The 21263-nt window shown below is 36.9% G+C and overlaps 1 protein-coding gene across 1 annotated transcript in view; it reads left to right on the forward strand.

Moving 5' to 3' along the window:
- The window catches only part of ATP8B4 (ATPase phospholipid transporting 8B4 (putative)), a 239655-nt gene that overhangs the window by 63574 nt on the left and 154818 nt on the right, over window positions 1-21263 (forward strand). Inside the window, exons 5-6 of the mRNA XM_036736592.1 lie at window positions 4662-4734; window positions 19444-19514. Coding sequence (XP_036592487.1) covers window positions 4662-4734; window positions 19444-19514 — 144 coding nt within the window. The remainder of the gene's footprint in view (window positions 1-4661; window positions 4735-19443; window positions 19515-21263) is intronic.

A 21263-nucleotide genomic window follows, 5' to 3' on the forward strand; every position in this document is an offset into this window, starting at 1 on the left:
AGGTCTGGCTGACATATTCTAGGTATGCCACCATGGACAAGTCACTTAATCTCCCAGTGCCCTACGAAACTCTAAAACGTGTTGCTAATCTGATCTGATGGAGTGAGTTTCTGTATTGGCAACTCCCTATACCAAGGAAATCATCAGATTGGAGTTTTTATTTAAAAAAAAACCCAATATTTTTCTAAGCTTGTTTTTCTAAACCATCCTTCTCTTCCTTTCAAGTTCTTTGATTAGTCAAGATTCACGTCACTCATAATCCTATTTTCCAGAAAGGTGCTATATGTCAACGTAGAAAATTTGGTCTTTAGTCCAAAGACCAAAAAGTTTGATTTTTGGTTCATCATTCAAGTCCGTGATGGAGAGATTTGAAAATGCTAAGCTTCTGGCCAATATCTATAGATGTTCACTTCATATGACCTGTCTTCCACCTTACACTCTATAATCAAGCTACCTTCACCTTCTCTCTTTTTCTGTTTCTGACACTTAACGTTCTGTCAATGAGCCATCCACCATGCCTGAAACGTACTCTCTCCTCACTTCCACCTTGTAGAGACTCTTCCTTAAAGAGGCAGCTCAGGTATATTCTGCATGAAGCCTTTCTTAATTCTCTCACTTGCTAGTACCCTTCCTCACAAATTACCTTGCATTTAACTACTTTGTATAATGTAGATGCATCTATTTATTAAATATTCATATTATCTACATATTTATATTATGCATGTGTTTATTAACTTCGAATTCATGCTTTGTCTATTTTAATGATTTCTAGTGGTCTCCCTCCAGTAGAATGTAGGCTTGTTGTTGTAGTGAGGTTTTTATTCTTTGAATTTGTATCCTCAGTGCCTAGCATAGTGCCTGACACACAGTAAGGGCTGTATAAATGCTAGCTATTATTATTATTATCCTTTGTATCTCTGGTGATTTCCTTGGTGCCTGGAACATAGTAGGTGCTTAATAAATACTTGTTGATTGATTAACCTACAAGATTGACACTGAGCTAGTGATAGGCACTATTGGAGAAAAACCTTCCATAGCTGCATATATAGTTAACATCATTGTATAACGACCTCTGCCCAAATAATTGATAGTCAAAAGTTCCATTCTGCCTTTTGTATTGAATACCTATAGCTTGGAGTTATCAGTCCCAATTTATTAGACAAAAGCTAGTCCAGTTTACTGGAGAAAAACACTGAATGAGAGTGATTGAGTATTCTAAAATCTACAAAGAGATTCGTCAGAATCCCCCTGCTACCTACTTTGCTTTTCTACATGGGTTGTAGTGGTAAGATATACTCCTTTCTGAGGTCTACAGCTACTTGACAGAAGTAGAAATTTTTTTTAGATCAAATACAGCATCATAGACAATTCTCAAATGGAGGTTAATGTTCTAGATAGGTGGACTCTAGGTCACAGAGGTTCTTATCCTGGAGTCCATTATCCCCTAAGAGGTCTGAGGTTAGATCTGAAGGGACCTGTGAACTTGGATCTGGGGAAAAATGACACCTTTATTTTAACTAAACTCTAACTGAAATTTAGCATTTCCTTTAACTATGGTTTAAAATAAAACAACATTATTCTGAGAAGAGGTCCATAGACTTCTTTAGACTGCCAGAGGGATCCAGGACACAGAAAAGGTTTATCCCTGCAAGGCTAGGATAATTCAGGAGCAGCACACACTTCTAATAAAAATGCAGTTTCCATCTCTATCATTGTCCATAGTTCATTTCACAGATGCGTCTGAGTAATATTAAAGTGACAGCAGAGTTATTCCCTCTGGAAGTAAGGCAATACTCTCTGATCTTACCTGTAGGAATAAATGTAAGCTGCATACTGTAAGTTCTCCCTTTGCCCTTCAAGCAAGATAAAATGCAGCCAACTATGGCATTGGAATACTTGAATTTTGGCTTCAGATGAAAATGCTACAATTGAAAACTTTCCAGAACAACATGTACTTGGAGCCATATTAAAGAAAAACTCTTTTGGCATTTAAGCCAAATGACCCAGCAGGCTGATAGTGTGGGGCATATTTCACAGTTGTATAAATATTTAAAATGGTTTTCCAGCCTATAAAGCAAGTCAATGAGGTTATTTTTTTTTAAAAGCTCAACGACTGAAATCAACCTGCCTATCTTAACCTGTTGAGGAAATGGGCTCTGCTCATCTCACCCTATATACTCCTTGCCTAGGAATTGCATAGGCATGGAGTGCTTTTCAAATAGGAAAACAAAGACAGTTTATATTTCAGAGAATTTCAGGGGTGATTAGAAACAAAATACATTGCTTCAGGTGGCTTGTCTCTGCAAGGACCCTTCTAGCTTTGAGGAGCCTTGCCTATATCATCTAGGGGACTCTGCAGACTGGACTTCATCACTCTTCATCATCAATGCTTTTGAATCTGGCTAAGGGAAAACATAGTTTCATGATAACTATGTACTTCCAAGTAGGGTGGCTGTTTTGTTTCCAATTTTGAGCTGCTTGTCTCTTTTTATTAATAGTGTAAAATATTCAGCTTTCATCTAAAACTCATTCAACTTGTGTAAAGGCATCTCTCCCTAAATTGGCAGGCTCCATCATTTGAAAATTGAATGCTTCCCAAAGTGGAATTACGCAAAGGAAGCGACTAAAATGCCCATACCGATGAATCCAAAGACTCCATGGCTAGACATAGGCACCAAAGAGGTCAATGACAAAAAGAAAGGCTGCCTGTACACCGGCATATTTTTGTAGTAACAAAAACCCCTAGAAATAAAGTAGATGTCCATCAACTGAGGAATGGCCAGATAGACTATGGTACATAAATGTAATAAAATATTATTGTACGGTAAGAAACAATGAATATGATGAAAACAGAGAAGCATGAAAAGACTTACATAAACTTATGCAAAGTTAAGTGGAGCCACGGAAACAAAAGGCACAAAGTACAACAGTGTAAGTGGAAAGAACTATTACCATAAAATCACTGAAAATGGATGTTGAGAAATTGTCAAGAATAAGCTTGGTCCCAAAAGAGAAATATGAGAAAGACTCCTCTCCTTCCTCCTTTGCAAAGGTAGGGTTGAGAGAGGGGAGGAGATGTGTTGATCCAGAGTGTGGGACATTGCGAATAATATTAGGGCTTTAAAAATATATTGAATAATTTTCTTGAATCTTTTTCCCTCTCTTATTCCTTTTGTTTCTTTAAAAACAAATTCAAGGATACAGGGGTGATCTAATCTCAATGATATAAAAACAAAAGATATCCATACAGATCTGTTTTTAATACCTGGATACTTTCTAAAGCCTTCATGGATCTACTTTCACATTCAGTTTGAATTTGCTTTTCAATTCTTATTTTACAACTTGCTTTTGACTCACCTGTTAATTGATGAGAAAGAGCCACCAGCAATATAGTATAGTGAAAAAAGAACAAGCTCTTGGCCTGAGTTCAAGTTCTGCTTTGGTTCTTACTTGTGTGATGTTGGGCAAAAACACTTAACTCTCTTGGCCTCAGTTTCTCCACTTGTAAGTTGAAAGAGTTGGGCAAATTGGTCTCCAAGATCCCTTCCAGCTCTAGATTTATGATGTTATGTATCCTTACTAAGAGGAACTAAGAGGATTTGAGAAAGACTTTTGTAGAAAATGGGGGCAGCTAGGTGGTACAGTGGATAGAGCATTGGCCTTGGAGTCTGGAAGACTCATCTTTGTGAGTTCAAGTCTGGCCTTAAACACTTATTAGTTGTGTGACCCTGGGCAAGTCACCTAACCCTATTTGCCTCAGTTTCCTCATCTATAAAATGAGCTGGAGAAGGAAATGGCAAGCCACTCCAGTACTCTCCCAAGAAAACCTAAATGGGGTCCCAAAGAGTTGGATATGACTGGACAATGACTGAAAAACAACAGAAAATAGGATTTTAGTTTGGACTTAAAGGAATCCAGGGAAGTCAGAAGGTAGAAAAGGGAGAGCCTTTCAGGCATGTGGGATAGCCATTGAAAATTCCCTAAGCATATTGTTCAGCCAGAAGTCAGTGTCACTGGATCTAAGGTATGGGTCAGGGAGAACATGTAAGAAGACGGAGAGGTTTGAGGGGGATAGGTCCCGAAAGTCTTTGAATGCCAAGCAGAAGGTTTTATATTTGATCCTGGAGGTGAAAGGGAACTACTGGAGTTTATTTGAGGAGGGCAGTGACATGTATTTAGAAGCTGAACCTAGGTCTTTCAAGTCTAATAAGTCCAGTGCTCTAAACCCTCTCACTGAATCACACAGATTCCCTTTTAGGGGGCTTCTTTTGTCACTAATTCAAAAAAAATTCACTTGTTTTTCTTTTCTTTTCCATGATGTTTCTACATTCCTTTCTCTGGCTCTCTGGTTAAGCATTTTCTATAATAATGGGACTGATATCTCAATGGGAGGGGTTTGAAAATAATCTTCGAGGCTGAATTTCTTATCCATTATTTTAGTGTTCATGCCAAGCTGAAGAATGAGATACAAATGCTAGTCAACGTGTTGTCATAACACCACTTATGTTATAAAGCTGCAAATTCTTTTTTCCTGAGAGAACATCTCCTGGGTTTGTTCTTTTGTAACTTATTGTATTGTTAGTTTACGGCCTAAGATGACAGGCCTGCTACTGTCCAAGGTTCTTGAAAAAAATACCCATTGATTTTATGTTTGTCTATAGATTGCAGAGTGAAAAATGGATGAATGTGAAGGCAGGAGACATCATTAAACTAGAAAATAACCAATTTGTTGCTGTGAGTAATTAATTTCCTTTTCTTTAAATCATGTGTTTCAGAAAATTAAGATAGTATGTGTATGTAATACATAGATATTTATGGTATATATATATTGAAGTGTATGCTAGGAAAAGAAGACAGGCTGGTTATATGACAAGAAAAAAGGGATGATGGGTAGACAGCCTGTGGGTGTTCTGCTGGCATTCTTGTGATGTTTCAAGAAAATGAAGAATGTCTTTAGCATATCCTGGGGATGCCCTGTAGCAAACTCATGGGAGTACATAGAATAAGAGGAGAATAGTTGGACAGGCATAGATGGGTTGTAGTCTGCACCATGGGAGGATTATAGGATAATAGATTAGATCTAGAAGGGGTCTTTGAGACCAGTTTATGCTTCTCAATCAAACATTTCTTTGAGTCTGTTTTTTATGCTATTGCTCCCTCATAATTCCTTTATGACATATTGCAGTCTACATGCATTAAGAAATTTATTAAAAATTGTGCATGAAGCAAATATTTGCCTATCAAATAATATTTTCTATTATACTTTTAAAAATGTTTCCCTACCAAAAAATCCACAGGCCTGGAGCATAATAAAAACATAAGAATAACAACATTCATTTTAAGGAAAATTCTACCCTTATCAAAACACAGTTCATGTGCATTTGATTTTCTTATTCAATCTCTGAATGAATTAATCTATAGGATATCTGTACACTCTGAAGGAAATCTATAATAACTTCCTACTTATCGAGAAGTCAGGTAATGTCAACTTCAGCTACTTGGAACATAAATGAGAATGAGGAAATAGGCAAAAAGGCTTCTGAAGAACCAAAGGAGTTATCAGAGACTTGACAATTTACTGATGGGGCTCTAGGTGGAACCATCAATAGAGTGCCAGGCCTGGAGTCAGGAAGACATATTTTTTAATTAAAATCTGGCCTCAGATACTTTGTAGCTGGATGACCTTGGGCAAGTCACTTAACCCTGTTTGCCTCAGTTTCCTCATCTGTAAAATGTGCTGGAAAAGGAAATGGCAAACCACTCCAGCATCTTTGCCAAGAAAACCCCAAAAGAGGTCACAAATGACCAAACAAAATAGTTCACTGGTAAACGAGCCTCTTACACACTTGCTTACAGTTTTTGGATACAATTCTAAAAAAAAAGCTGGTGGTTTTCTCTTTAGCATACGGCAGATTAGAAGCAGCAAATTAGTGTGGGTGGGTATTCTTACTAGGAATAGGTACATGGACAGAAGCAAGAAATTACAGCTGAAAATTTGACAGCAAAAGAGGAGGAAGGAAGACTGCAAAAAGTAAGCGTGTGAAATTAAAAAAAAAACAACACTGTAGTCTAGAGCCTCTTAGTTTTGGGGGCAAACAGCCATAGGCATCCATTTCTAGAGTCTCTGAGGATCATAATATATGGTAAGGGCACTAAACTTGGAGTTAGGAAAGGTTTAGATTTAAATTTCTCCTCTTATACTTACGAGTTATATGATCATGCATATACCACCTAGCCTTTTGAAGCCACAGTTTCATCTGTCAAGTGGGGCTGACAATACCCATAGTAACTAACTCAAAGGGTTGTTTTGGGAATCAAATAAGATAATTTACATGAAGTGATTTTAAAATCTTAAAGGCACTAAATCAATACCTCCTATTTTGTTATTACTGAATATCATTATAGCACTAGAAGACAGCATAGAAATTTAGGAAGATTTCTATTGAAAAGATTTTTTTAAAGAAAGTTTTGAGGCTTAAAGGTGTAAACTAATCAATTTATTTAGTTATTTCAGTCCAATTCTTCATGACCCCATTTGGTGTTTTCTTTACAAAGATACTGGAGTAGTTTGTCATTTTCTTCTCTGGTCCATTTTATAGTTGAGGAAAGTGAGGCAAACTGAGTTGAATGACTTGCCCAGGGTCACCCATCTAGTAAGTATCTAAGGCTAGATTTGAACTCAGGAAGATGAGTATTCCTTACTCCAGGCCTGGCACTCTAACCACTCTGCCAGGTAGCTGCCCAATGGATCAGTAAGTCAACAATAATTTATTAAGTGGCTACTACGTACCAGGCAATTTACTAAGTGCTAAAGATACAAAGACAAAAATGACTTAAATGTAGTTATAACAAAAATTTACTTAATGTGGATAGCCTAATATTTTTAATAGTTCTGGATAATTGGGGCCTTACTCAAATGGATTTATGGATATTTCCTTTAGTGATGCAGGTCATAACATATCCACACTTGCCTATCCTTGATAGATCTTGTATATGTGTACTTGTAAGTTCACCATCAGGGAACTATCCCATATATTGAGGGGACCTTTCAGTTTGTCCCTCCATTCTACCAGATGACCAGCCCATTTTGTCTTTTGATTGTACATTTTTTTTGGTAGATATTCTTTATACTGCTTCTCCTGTGTGATTCCTTTTTTGCAACAAGTTAAGTCTAACCATGCCCACCATATATTTTCTTTTGGGTGATCTGCTACTCTATTCTTCAGAGTCTATAGTGTTCTAGGACTCAGCCAAATATCACTGGAAAAATATTGACATTAAAAATGGATTGATTCAAGAAGAAGCTTTGGGTCATTGGAGGAACTTAATGATTTCCTAAAAGCTATCCAATCCACTGAAGTTCTCCTGTTCGGTTCTAGGCTCAACTCACTGCCCATTCATAGTGGTTATCCAAGATATCCTCTCTCAGTTTCTATCTCTTTCTCCTCTATATCTATCTAGAATGGAAATATTTTGTATATATTTACACATTTATACATCTTATGGAAGCATATAATACTAACTCCTCTTTTTGTTTTCTGAAATATTAAGAAACAATATTTTCATAGTATTTTAGGCTAAAGTCCTTGGTCTCACCTGAATGAAAAACCCTATCTGTACCTAAAACTCCAAGGAAGCAATGCCCTAGTCCATAAAGTCCTTTGGATACAGTTGAAAGAAAGACCTAATCTTGAATAGTAAATGTAATCCAGTTTGGATAGTGACCTTAGTTCAGTGAAACCAAAACACTTAATCTTGTTTATGGTAACAGAATTAAGAATAGAAATGTCTTTGTCTAGTTAAGAGAGTTATCTGTTTACTTTTGATTAGATTGAAAAAGGAATCCTTAGAGGAAATGGGTAAAGAAGGATTGTCCTTTCTTTATCCAAAGGAATCATCGTCTAATTTATCATTGACTAAATCAAAGGAGGTGACCATTTATTTAATTTGGAGGGAAAACAGGAAAACAGACACCTCTCCAAGAGTGTGCCAGTGATATTACTAGTTCTAATTAAGCAAATAAAAAATGTTAAAATTCATCCAATGCTTAGAAAATTAATAAGTTGTCTCTGACAGATTTGTGCTCAAAACATAGAATAGTGACTTTTTTTTTTTAATCCCATGGTACCTATAATCTAACTATATATCTACTGCTGAGCACACTTGATAAGCTGCCCATCTATCTGCATATAATAGTTACTCTGGACGATATGTACTCTTTATGTATGTTCCCCTCCCTTGTATGGTTAGTTAGGTTATTTTCTTTTAAGTAATTATAGATCTCATTTAGGGGTTTCTGCAGTGTTCTTGAGTTTGATTCAGCCAGCACAGTGCCACCTACAAGTGGAAGCATCTGAATGTCTTCATCATCTATAGAGAGTCTTTGATTTGTAGTCTTCACTGAAACTTCTCCATAAAAGTAGTAAGCACACATCTCTCTGTTTTATCCCTTGCTTGATATTAATGATCAGAGAGTTATTATATAGTTCCTATAGCTTTTAAGGAATCTTGTATAATTTGGCACATACGTGGATGATGCCTTTTTGACTAAGAACCTTTAAAGTGGCTAATTTTGTAGTTATTGAGGACAGTGGGATATTGTGTCTACAAAAACCACTCAGAAAATTGGAAAGCAAAAACTAATCATAAACAAACATCTCATACGATATGCCAAAATATATTCCAAATAGGTATATAACTTTGTGAGTGTTGCAGTAGATAAAGTGTTGAGCTTGGAATCGGGGAGACCTGAATCAAAATCTGGCTCCAGACATTTCCCAGCTGTGTGACCCTGGGGAAATCACTTAACCTCTTTTTGCTTCAGTTTCTTCAATTATAAATTTGGAATAATAATTACACCCTTCTCACAGGGTTGTTGTGAGGATCAAGTGAGAGGTAATATTTGTAAAAAAGTACCTAGTGCCTGCACATAGAGAGGATCATAAGTGATAAAATCAATAATATTGATGATATAAGATTGAAAAGTCTTTGTACAAGCAGTGTGAGTACAACTAAAATTAGAAGAGAAACAGATAATTGGGGAAAATCTTTGCAGCAGAATTTTCTCATAAGAGTTTCATCTTCTAGATGGAACTGATTCACATCCAGAAGAATAAGAGCCATTCCCCCATTGCTAAACTGTTAAAGGAAATGAACAGGTAGTTTTGTAAGGAAGAAGTCCAAGCTATCAATGGTCATGTGAAAAAATGCTCCAAACCACTAATTATTAGAGAACTATAAGTCAAAGCACCTCTAACATTCCCTCACATATTAAATTCACAAAATTGACCAAAAAGAAAAATTCTGGAGAGGATGTGTGAAAGCAGCTACATTAAGACACTCTTTGTGAACCTGTGAACTGGTCCACCTATTCTGGAAAGTAATTTGGGACTATGTCCAAAAAGTTAAATGGTGTTACTTTTCACCCAGCAATATCACTATTAGACCTGTGTCCCAAAGAGTTCAAAAAATGAGGTAAGGGCCCGTATTTACAAAAATATTTGTTGGAGAATGGCTGAACAAATTATAGTGTTTAAATGGAATAATGGAATAATGGAAATGATGAAGGAGATGCTTTCAGAGAACTTTGGGAAGATGTGCATGAACTGAGGCACAGTGAAGTGAGCAGAACCAGTAGAAAAATTTATGCATTAACAACAATTTTTTAAAGGACAAACCATTTTGAAAGACTTAAGAAATCTTATCAACTGATTGACTAACTATAGTTCCAGAGGATTATGTCATTCATCTCCTGAAAGAGAAGTGATGCACTTAGGTTGCAGATTAAGACATTTAAATTTTTGGACATCGCCAATGTGGGAATTAGTTTGATTTGACTATGCATATTTGTTAACAAGGGTTTTTGCTTTTTGTTTTGTTTTTCAATGGGAAATGTGTGTGGGGGGTAGTAGGGAGAAAATAGATATTTGTTAATTAAAAAAATTAAAGAAAAAATAGGACATTGGATCTCCGAGACATCTTCACTCCGTTGTACAATGATGGTCTGTTATGGAATGCCCTTTGTAAAAGCTTGTCTCTTCCCTTCTAATACCCTTATTAAGGATTCATCAATGAACACGTAGCTTATTTTGATTGATTGATTGATCCATCAATGAACATGTAGTTTATATATCGACAGAAAAGTAGGTAATTATGTTGGTAGTTAACTAATGTTTATTATCCTCTGCAACAATGGATACTGGTACATAATAAACTACAATTATCTTAGTGATAATCTTTTTAAAAAATATGGCCATGAACATGTCATTATGAAGTGACTAAATATTCCATGAAATATTGTTTCTTGTTGCCTTAGGGTACACAATAAAACCAACTCTGCTAACTCTTTTATTTGCCTCTCTGAGGAGAACCTGCAACCCCTTCTTCCACTTAGCTCTGATTTCTTTTTCTTCTGGTTTCACTTATAGGGAGAATGTCAAGACTGATATAATTCAATTCCTCTAATAGTAAGGCCACTCCTTGGTCATTGGATTAGGATCTCACATTTATAATATCAACAACTAAGTAAATATTTATAGATGGCTTGAGAACTATGATTCTTTGCATGTTTCTTCCTACCCCCTTCCCATTGTTTGTTATCATTGCAGAAATAGAAAGGGACCAAATAGGATTTAGCTCCTTTTTGTGTTTTCTTCATTTTATGGGTTGTCGCTGCCAAAGAATTTATCACCAAATGGTCAGACTACTGGTGATGAGCCTCTCTGAATTTTGCTAGGAGTGTATTTGAAACCTTTCCAACTTCCAATGCAGCACCAATCAAAACTCTTTTGAGGAATAAACATGATTTCTGAATAGGCCTCTGTATTTATTCAGTGTAAACAGTGACGTGTTCCAGAGGTGTCAGAATAAAACTCCCTACTGTAGCCCCAACCAGATTAAAATGTAACTGGGAAATGCTTAATAAAATAAATTAAAATTCAATTTAAAGAATGCTAATTTGTGGCTTTCTAGGTCAATGTGTGGCCTTCAGAGATCCCATTTCCATTTGAGTTTGACACCACCAGTGAAGTCTGTGGTCCCACTCCCTTGAGTGCTGACATTGGCCTGCAGAGTGATATCTGGCAGTTTATATTTTTAAGTAGCAACTTATTATCCTTTTGCATGAGTATCTCCTTTAAGGTTCCTTTTGGAGTAACACCCATTGGAGGTAACTCTTTGGGAATTACATAGGTGGCTAATGTAGTGGAATCTTTGGGCAGTCCTACTTTTGGCAGCCTGATATTGGGTGTCCAAAATGAGATTAAATGCATGCAGAGTGAGGTTGCCCTGTACTGGAAGACCTTGGTAAGTTGTTATTTTAGAATTGCACTTCAGAATTGCTGGATATCATGGCAGATTGAATGGAGTGAATAACAGGTTTACTGTATACAGTTGGTAAAAGTAATTTTATAATGCCTTGTAAACAAACTTTATATACAACTTACTCAATGTTAATATCTTTTAAAACTGAAAAAAACCTATCTTCTAGATTTAAAAAAAAATAAAAAAGAAGCAGCCCCATTACAAATGAATTTATTACCTGTGAGAGTTTTGTTTTAAAAGAAAGGCATTTTTTTCTGTGACAGAAATTAAAAATCTCACTTCTGAGAAAAGATAGGCCTGGAAAGACCTTATCCACTGAATCTAAACCCTACTCCCAGCCAAGAGTGGGCTTTTGCTCTCCCCAAATCCCTCAAGGATTAGCTAATGCTTCTTAAACACCTTTAATGAATCCACCTCCTCAGAGGAAGCATTCTGCTGTCTAATTGCTCTTGCTATTAGGAAACTTATAATTTAACTTTTATGAGCTTCAAGTCAAAGTTCCTTGTTACTTTTACCTCATTCACTGTAAATAATCCCTTCTCTCTTTCTTGTGTGAAGCAAACTCTGGGCCTTTCAGAGCACCTGAGGAAATAGCTGTTTAATTTTTCTTTTCTTAATTGTTGTGGATTAACTGGTGATGCAGTAGGGTAGTGCTGCCCTTGTCTGAAATGAAATCCTATTTTAAGAGAAATTCAAAGAGGTATTCTGATTGTTTGTGGGGGTAAGGACAGGGAGCGGGGAGATAAGAGAAATGCAGGGAGGGAAGTTTGAGAGTGATGGGGAGATAGGTTGGAGGGGGAGTGAGGGATGCATGTAATGAAAATGACTTTAGTTACCCATAATCTCAAATTTGCCAGACATCCAGGTGGTGGCAGCAACAGTTAGAGCCTCAATGACTTTCCATCAGTTAAAATACTTTAAACACATAAGTCTTTATTGTGTATTAGTTGTGTTTCTCATTTAACAGTCTCACCACTGGAAAGCTGGTTTTCTGTGCTCCTGAGGGAGGAAGGGAGATCCCAAAGGGGATCCCTTCATCATGGTAGGTCTCTCTCTTCCTACCATTTTTCCTCTCCTGCCCCTAGGCAGGTGTATCCTGTCCCCTTTCCAGAGTTGTATGGAATGTTCAGGGAGGACTAGCACCTTTGCTGTGAGGGCTTGCTGAGCCCTTTCAGGGCTGCTTATCCAATTTTTGTGTTCACCTGCCACCCAACCCTCACCTGTGGCTCCAAGAAGCTGTAGCATGAGCAGTGGCCACAGCCTGCTAAAACCATCTCAGGAGATAGGCTAAATAAGGTTGAGGGTAACCAAGAGACCTCCAACCTTTTGGGGAGTCAGGGGCATGTCTACCCCAAACATGTGAAGACTTCCTCTGGTAGAATGGGCAGATGAGAACAATGTTCCAATGGCCGTGAAGGCAGCTGAAGCAGGCATTGTAGAGTGCTTAGAGCTCGGTCAGACATCAAAGATGTCAAAGTCATCTGCTGCATCCCAGGCCAGTCATCTTGACTTTTGTCTTACCAATGGACTTTGATGACTCTGGAAGAGAGAATGAGGTTGATGACTTTGTGCAATTCTGCCTCAATTAAATCCAGTTCATGTGCAAGTCAAGACATGACCAAAGATGTCATTGGCCCTCTTCAAAATGAAGGACAAACACCAACAATAATCCTTTTTCCTCCAATTACTTCAAATGGAAGGTCAGAAGCATCACCGAGTTTATGGCTCATAGATCTAGACCTAAAAAGTACATTGGGCCATCTAGCCCCACCTTTTCATTTTTTCGGGTGAAAATATCAAGGCATAGGGAAATTAATAAAAAAGGTCACATAGACAGTAAATTCCAGAGACAGCATTTGAGCATGGGGTCCTCTGAATCCAGAGACAAGGCTCTTCCCATTGTACTACACTGCCTTTTATTAGTCACAATGCTTACAATTAACCCAATTTCATTATAGAGGCAAAGGAAGGAGAGATGCAAATGGAATGATAGGAATGTGAGGAAAGGGAAATTGCAGACTTGTTAAAAGAAGAAAAGGCATGAGGGGCATTAAACTATGGCACTATTATATATATATATGTATGTATATGTGTGTGTATGTATATATATGTATATATATACACATAGGTATATATATGTACACACGTATACATGTATATATGTGTATGTATTTATCAATCAAATTAAAAATACTCTAAATTAGACCACATTGCTGTTTTAAAAAATTATGGTTATTTTCCTCAAGAGATGCAAGAAAGGGGGAATTTTTGACTGAAAGGATATCTCTAGATCTGACTTTATTTCATCTAACAAGGTAGTTTTCTATAAATGAATGAAAAAGCAGTTAGTAAGTGTTAGCTATGTGTCAAGCACTGCTAAGAACTGGGGAGACCAGTAGAAAAATGAGATAGTTTTTGCTTTCAAAGAGGTCGCACTCTAATGAAGGAGAAAACATAAAAAAGTTCAGCTGTAGGGCCAATGGAAAGTCATTAAAGTCTTTAAAGTGTGGCTGAGGAGCAAATGGCCAGGCCCACAGGTTGTCAGACTGTGAGATAATAATCTGTAAATCTATTAACACAGTGCCTGGCTCATGGTAGGTAAATACTTGTTTCGCTCCCCCATCTCCTATGTCAGCAGATCAGATAACAGTGCCAGGGGTGTTCAGGGTGTGTAGGTATGGCAGATGATAGGCAGTTACAAGGTAGATGGTAATGCCTGGTGGTCCTTCATCTCACTGGAGGGAATGGAGTGGATGATTCCCATCTCATTCAAGTTGTGTGAGCAGTCAAGCAGCAAGATCGCTTCTGAGCAGCCTGTATTTGGGGAGGAGCTGAAGAGGGGAAGAAAGGAGGCAGATCACCTTTGATGGTGGCAAGTCCTAGCATCTGGTCATCTCAGATGAGTTCTGGCATGACCCAGGGCCAGAAGACAGAGTGAGGCACAGATGGTATAAGAAGGGATATTGCTGTAGCCCAGTGAAGACCTCATAACTTGATGGGCAACTGTGATTATGTAATTCAAATAGATTCAAATGTAATTCAAATAGAGTCTCCATAGATTCATAGGCTCATAGGATTGTAGAATTAGAGTTGGAATGGACTTTGGAGGTCTGAGAAGTATGGTCTAAGATATGCCTTACCTATTTATTCCTGAAGTGATGTTTTATTAAGTTTTTTTTGGCCCTTATTCAACGTCAGCCTAACCAGTATACAACTAGACAAACAAAATGACTAAATTTCTTTTTGAAAGGGAAAAAATCTTCAGAACATGGAAATGAATGTTGGATCCAAATGTAACCTTTAGGCATTGCACAATTAATAGCGCCAAAGAATTAAATAACAGCATTAAATTATTTTTTTGCTTTTTTGAAGATTCAGAAAAAGTTTAGGTTTAGCTGGTAAATTGGCAATCATTTTTGGGCTTCCAGAGTAAGTTTCTGATACAAATCATTCCTTAATGAAACACTTTATTTCTCAAACAAGGGCAGTTGCTTGGAGCACAGAATGAAATCTCTGCATAGGCGGACAGGGACACTCCAAGGCTGAGATGCTCCCTGACTTAATTCTCCCTCAGTGCCTCTGGCACATATACAGATGTGGACTGCCTACATGGATTGTTGTACAAGCAATAGGATCATCTCTGGTTCCCCGTGGTTTTCATGGGTACCAATGCACAATCTAAGTTGTCTATTTGTCATCTCCCACTCTTGTTGAATGACTGTACCATGTATTTCCTTAGTTACATCCTGTATGGTGCTCCTTAGAGAATTTTTTGGAAATGTGTCGCAGTGTATTTGGGGCCACTGGGCTCAGCCCATTGCCCTTTGGGTCACTGAAAACTCAGATTCTAAGGAGATTGTATTGTTTAAGGAGGCACAACCATTTGGCATGACTGAAAGAACATTTGGGTTAAAAAAGATTGGCTTTTGTGTTGGAGGAGCAACGTGGGGTCATTGGAAACTCTGTGAGATTTTCTAAATGTAATTCTACCTGCTTCCTAATACTTGTTTCACTAATTGGCTCAACTCATTGTGTAACTGCTATTCCTGACCCAGATTAATTCAACAGACTGGTCATGCAACTGTATGTCATAGCATAGCACAATAGGCATTTTTTTGTCAACTTAGTTTTTCTTCTGAGGACTAACCAAACAAGCAGCTTGGCAGTATACTACTAGATAGATCATTAGACTTGGAGTTAATAAGACTTGAATTCAAATTCAACCTTGGGCACACATTAGCTATGTGACCCTGGGCAAGTCACTTAACCCCTTTTGGCCTCCGTTTCTTTAACTATAGAATAGCGATTAACAATGTCATCTAATACATAGGGCTGTTGTGAGAATCAAATGAGATCAATATGTAAATTGTCTATTTGCAATGAAAATGTTATTGTTACTATTATAAATGCTTTTATCATTAATAATAATATTGAAAGATTCATCATAGTAGGTTGACAACTTGGTAATATTTTTGGCTCTAGCAATAAATCAGATTTTCATAGGTAAATAAGACCTGATTTCACAATGTACTCTAGAGTTTGAAATAAAAGCAGCCAAATTATTTCCTTGAATCGAAGAACTGTTTTAAATTACTGGACAAGCAATTGTCGAGTTACTAGACAATAAATAAACAGGTATTTGTTAAGTATTGACTGTGTCCCATGCACTATGCTAATCCCTACGTACACAAAGAAAGGCAAAAACAGTCCCTGTTCTTAAGGAGTTTATTCCAAAAACTTCTTCAAAGGTCCATAATTCTAAGTGATTATTTATGCTCAGAGAAGAAATGAAAAGCCCAGTAGGATGTGAGTAGGTTGCCATCCACCTCCCACCCTGAGCATCCTTTTATCTCTCTGCCTCTAACCTCCCCTGCTTTTCCCCATCTCCCTAGCTTTCCCTCTTCTGCTCCTTTTCCCCATGTTCTCTCTTTATGTTGCATAGCCCTTCCTCTTTCTCTCCTCCCCTACTTCTTGCTCCTAACCTGTGAATTTTTGATTCTGTTGGCCCCAAACTCTTTGTGTTAGTGTGTATAATGAAACTGACATATTAGTGTTGTATATGTGCTATATCTAAATGGGAGGGAGGGACTAGATTTGTGGTTTCTTCTCCCAGTCTAGGGCTGGGAGTTCTCCCTGTTGGGAAACTCCTCGTACCAAAGCACATTAGCAACTGTTCTGTAACATAGTTTCAGGTGCAGGAGGCCTGAGGAGTTCAGTGACTTTCCCAGTGGCACACAGTCAGTATGACTCAAAGGCAGAACTTGAACCCAGCTTGTTTTGACTCTGAGAACGCAGTCACTTAGTCAATAAGTATTTATTAAGTACTTACTATGTGCTAGATACTATGTTAAGTCTGAGAATACAAATATAAACAAAAAGAAACAGTCCCTCCCTAAGGAGATGGTGGGAGGCCTCTCTTTTGAGGTCTTCAAGCAGGAGTTAGACAACCATGAGTACGGTATTTTATAATGAGAACACATTTGTATATGGGTTGGACTAGATGGCTGTTCAGATCTTTCCCAACTCTTAAATTTTGTGGCTGTAATTATGATGATATGTATATGATTTATTTGTTGAATGAGGGCTTGTGTTTCTTGTTCCTAGTTTTTGAAAGCACTTTAAAAAGTAAATTAAAAAGGTTTTTTTTTGTATGTGTGTGTGAATGCATACATGTGTCCTCACCCCAATCCCTGATTTTTCCCCAAGAAGGTTAGTAGATCTTGGCAAAATTTTTTTTTTACTTACTAGTAAAGTAAGAGTTGAGAAGGAAGAGGTTTGACTAGGGTTCGAGGTGGGAGCGAGAACAATAGACGAACTTGGTGTATTTTACCTTTTGCCTGACGACAGCCTTGTTCATGAGTGAGACATTATGTGATTCAGTAGAAAAAAATAATGAATTTGGAGTGAGAGGACCTCAGTTCAAATCACGGTTTCGTCACTTGCTACCTATATGACCTTGGGCATGCTACATGATCTCTTTATGCCTCAATTTTCTTATCTGTAAATTTAAGGGTTTGAAACCTTAGTTTTGATGACCTCTAGGCACTTTCCAGTTCTAAGTCTATGACTGTGTGATAATTTTTGCCTAAAGCTAGCCCTGATCTGGAGTGGATAGAATAAGGAGTCCTTGTTTAAAATCCTAGCTTTAACACTTACTGTTTGTGTAACCTTGGGCAAATCACTTAACCTTTCTGTGGCTCAGTTTACTCATCTATAAAATGAGGATAAATAAAAATCCATCTACAATATCCTTAAAAATGGTCATCTGTCCTTTGCATGAATATCTGTACCACTTCTTCCTGAGATAACCCATTTCATTTTTGATTGCTCCAATCATTAGAAAGTGTTTCCTTATGTGCAGCTGAAATCTACCTTTCTTCATTACTCCTAATTATGTCCTTTGAGCAAAATAAATTTAATCCTATTTTTACTTAACAATCCTTCAGCAACTTGAAAATAGCTATTATTTTCTTCTCCACATTAACCACCCACACTTTGATCCTTATATGACATTATCTTAATTCCTTCCCTCATTTTCTTTACCCTACTCTGGATTGTTGTTTGTCTTTTGTTTTCAAAGAGGACCAATCATATTACAAGAATGATATTTTGACTCTGGATACTCTGAAGCTTATCAATGTCCTTCCCAAAATGTGGTGCCCAGATTTTCTAAAGTACAATACTTCAGAAATAGTTTTATCAGGGAGTAGGACAGGAGAACCATCACTTCTCTAGTCCTAAAACATTATGCTCCTCTTAATCCAGCTTAAGATCTTAATAGCATTTTTGGTTGTTAGTCAATAAACATTCATTAAGTGTCTGTTATGTTCCAGGCACTGTGGCTGTTGACTCATATTGAGCACACAGTCCACTAAAATTCCCTGGTCTTTTTCAGATGAACTGCTATCTATCTATATTTAAATTATTATTAATTAACTATTAATTAATAATTAAAGTAATTATTAATACTAAAATTATTTTAATGTGTTAGTGAACTCCTTGAAGACAAGGACATGCCCTTATCTCTTCTGACCCTGCTACCATTCTGGTACCGGCCCTGATCGATTCACTCTTAGACTACTGCAATAGCCTGCTGGTTGGGCTCCCTACTCTAGTTCCACTTCCACTCAGCTGTCAAAGTAATATTCCTCAAGTGCTGATCTGATCATGTCACTTCCCCTCTTCAGTAACTTCCATTGCCTCCTTATCACCACCAGGATCAAATATAAAGTCCTCTGGCATTCAAAGCCCATCCAGTGAAGTTGGCCCCTTGATATTACTAGCACAAGACATTCCATCTCCTGACTCTGGGTGTTTTCACTTACTGTTTCTCATGCTTGGAATTCTCTCCTTCCTCATCTCTGCCTCCTAGCTTCCCTGGCTTCCTTCAAGTCCCAGCTAAAACCCTAGCTTCTGCAAGAAGCCTTTCCCATTTCCCTTTATTGCTAGTGCCATCCCTCCATTATCTAATTTATCCTGTAGGTATCTTGTTTGTACACAGTTGTTTTCATATTGTCTTTTCCATTACAATGTGAGGTCCTTTAATCTTTCTCTGTATCCCAGTGATTAACACAATCATTAAGTCAATAAGCATTTATTAAGCATCTACTCTGGCACATAGCAGACACTTAATAAATGTTTATTCATACTAAGACTTTTTTCTTTGTATCCCTGGAATCTAGCCCAGCATACCAGTAGGCATTTAATAAACACTTGTTGACTGATTGCTTGATTTTTTTTTGAACCTACAGGTAAGATATTTATCCTTATTGTTTCATCTTATTAGATTGGGCCCAGGATTCTAGCATGTTTGAAACCTTATAAGGTTGTGGTTTAGCCATCCTAAGTGTTACTCCTCCCAGCTTTGGGTCATCTGAAAATCTAATGAATTCACCATTTGTACCTCAGTGGGTAAGAATGTTAAACAGCACAGGGTCAAAGAAAGACTCTCTCTCCCCTCCTCTCCCATCCTTGATCCCTCTCCCCCTCCCCCTGCCATTTTCCTACCCAACCAAGTTGTTATGAAGAAAGTACTTTGTAAACCTTAGTGGGGGTTGTTGGTAGATGACTCTTCTATGGGTCTCTTCTCAAAATTCTTTTTTTCTTTTTTCACTTTTACAGGCTGATTTGCTCATCCTGTCAAGCAGTGAACCACATGGTCTGTGTTATATTGAAACTGCTGAACTTGATGGGTAAGTTGACATTAAAATGAGAGCAGATTTGCCATAAAATTGGTTCAAGTGTAATGGCTATGCAAGCACATCTCATCTTAGATGCTATCTCTTCATGAAATTTTTTCTCTGATAAATGTTAAATCTGCAAATTCTAAAACTTAAATTTGAAAGGGAATCTTCAATGTCAATGCCATCTTTTAAAATATTTTGTAAGTTGCTTTGCATTTTCTCTAATTGTGTTTCTGTTAGGAATTTTTTGGCGTGCTTGCATCGACTTCCTTAGTGTAAGATTCTCCACTGTAATTAGTAAATTACCTTCCCTCATTCAAAATGAAGCTTTTCAGGAGTGAGAGGAATCATGGAGGGGATCGAGAAGGGTTTGAATTAATTTCCATTCTGTCACTTGTTTCAGTAAAACTTTGGGTGTCATTGTCCTTAATAAAGAACTTCATAGATTAAAGTCACTAAGAATTATGATCCAATAGGATCCAGATTTCTTGATAATTATAGCCTCTCCATGGCCCCTGCCTCCATTTTAAAGTTAAAATATCAGGCAAAGAAGAGGATTATGATTCCTATAAATATACATTAGTGTCCTAAAGAAGATGTTCTTTTTTTCGGTGATATTATTCACACATGGTTAATTGCTATAAAATGATTATTTAACTTAGTTGCTACACATATGGTATGTGTCTGCCTATCAATCTATATAGACAACTGCAATGTAATACTGGATTTGGGAGGCAGCTTTATAGATTGCAATGTATTATATCAGGCTTTAATTATATACAGTTACTCTGTTTCAGAGAGCATAATTTGTTCTACAGGAGATCCAAATCCATTCAATGCTATCCATTCAATGCTCAGCTATCTTGTTTTTTTTTAAATGATTATTTTAAAGGTCTTGGCAAACACAAATATTTAAATATACACAAACAAAAAAGATCATATGTTAAATTGCAGACTTCCCTTATTTACCCTCTATGTGCCTCAGACACTTCCTAGTTGTGGGGCAAGGTCACTTAATCAATGCCTGCCTCCATTTCTTCATCTGTAAAATGGGGATAATAATAGCCCCTATTTCTCAGGGTTATTGATAGAATCAAAAGAGGTAATATTTACAAAGCATCTTGTAAACTTTAAAACACTAAATAAACACTAGCTATTATTATTTTTCTTCTTATTAACTTTACTAAGATAATGATAAAATCACCCTGTTGCTGTTATTTATATAGTTGTACTTAGTGTATGTGTATACATACATATATATATATATATATGTTTTGGTTCCTTCTTCACTCTGCATCACTTCATATAGGTCTTCCCATATTTATATTCATCATATTTGTTTTTTCTTCTGGTAAAATAATATCCCATTTACATTTGTGTAATGTTCATTCACAAATTATGGGACCCGTGGGCTGTTTCCAATTTTTTTGCTATTAAGAATAATAATTCTAGGAATATTTTGGTATAAAAACATCTGAGTCTAATGTCAACAGCATTATTAGGTATAAGCTCAATAGCAGGATCATTGGGTCAAAGGGTATAAACAATTTTGCATCTCTTATAGAATCAATATTCCTTTTAAAAAGATTTTACTAACCCCACGATCAGTAATATAATAGTATGCCTGTTTGCCCCAGTCTTAATACCAATAAATTTAATTTTTATTTATTTCTGAAAACTTAATGAGTGTAAGGTATCATTTCACTGCTTTAATTTACATTCTTCTTATTGGGGAATTTGAACTTTTCATGTTTTGTA

The sequence above is a fragment of the Trichosurus vulpecula genome, chromosome 8 (genome assembly GCF_011100635.1).
Source record: "Trichosurus vulpecula isolate mTriVul1 chromosome 8, mTriVul1.pri, whole genome shotgun sequence".
In the NCBI taxonomy this organism is placed as follows: Eukaryota; Metazoa; Chordata; class Mammalia; order Diprotodontia; family Phalangeridae; genus Trichosurus; species Trichosurus vulpecula.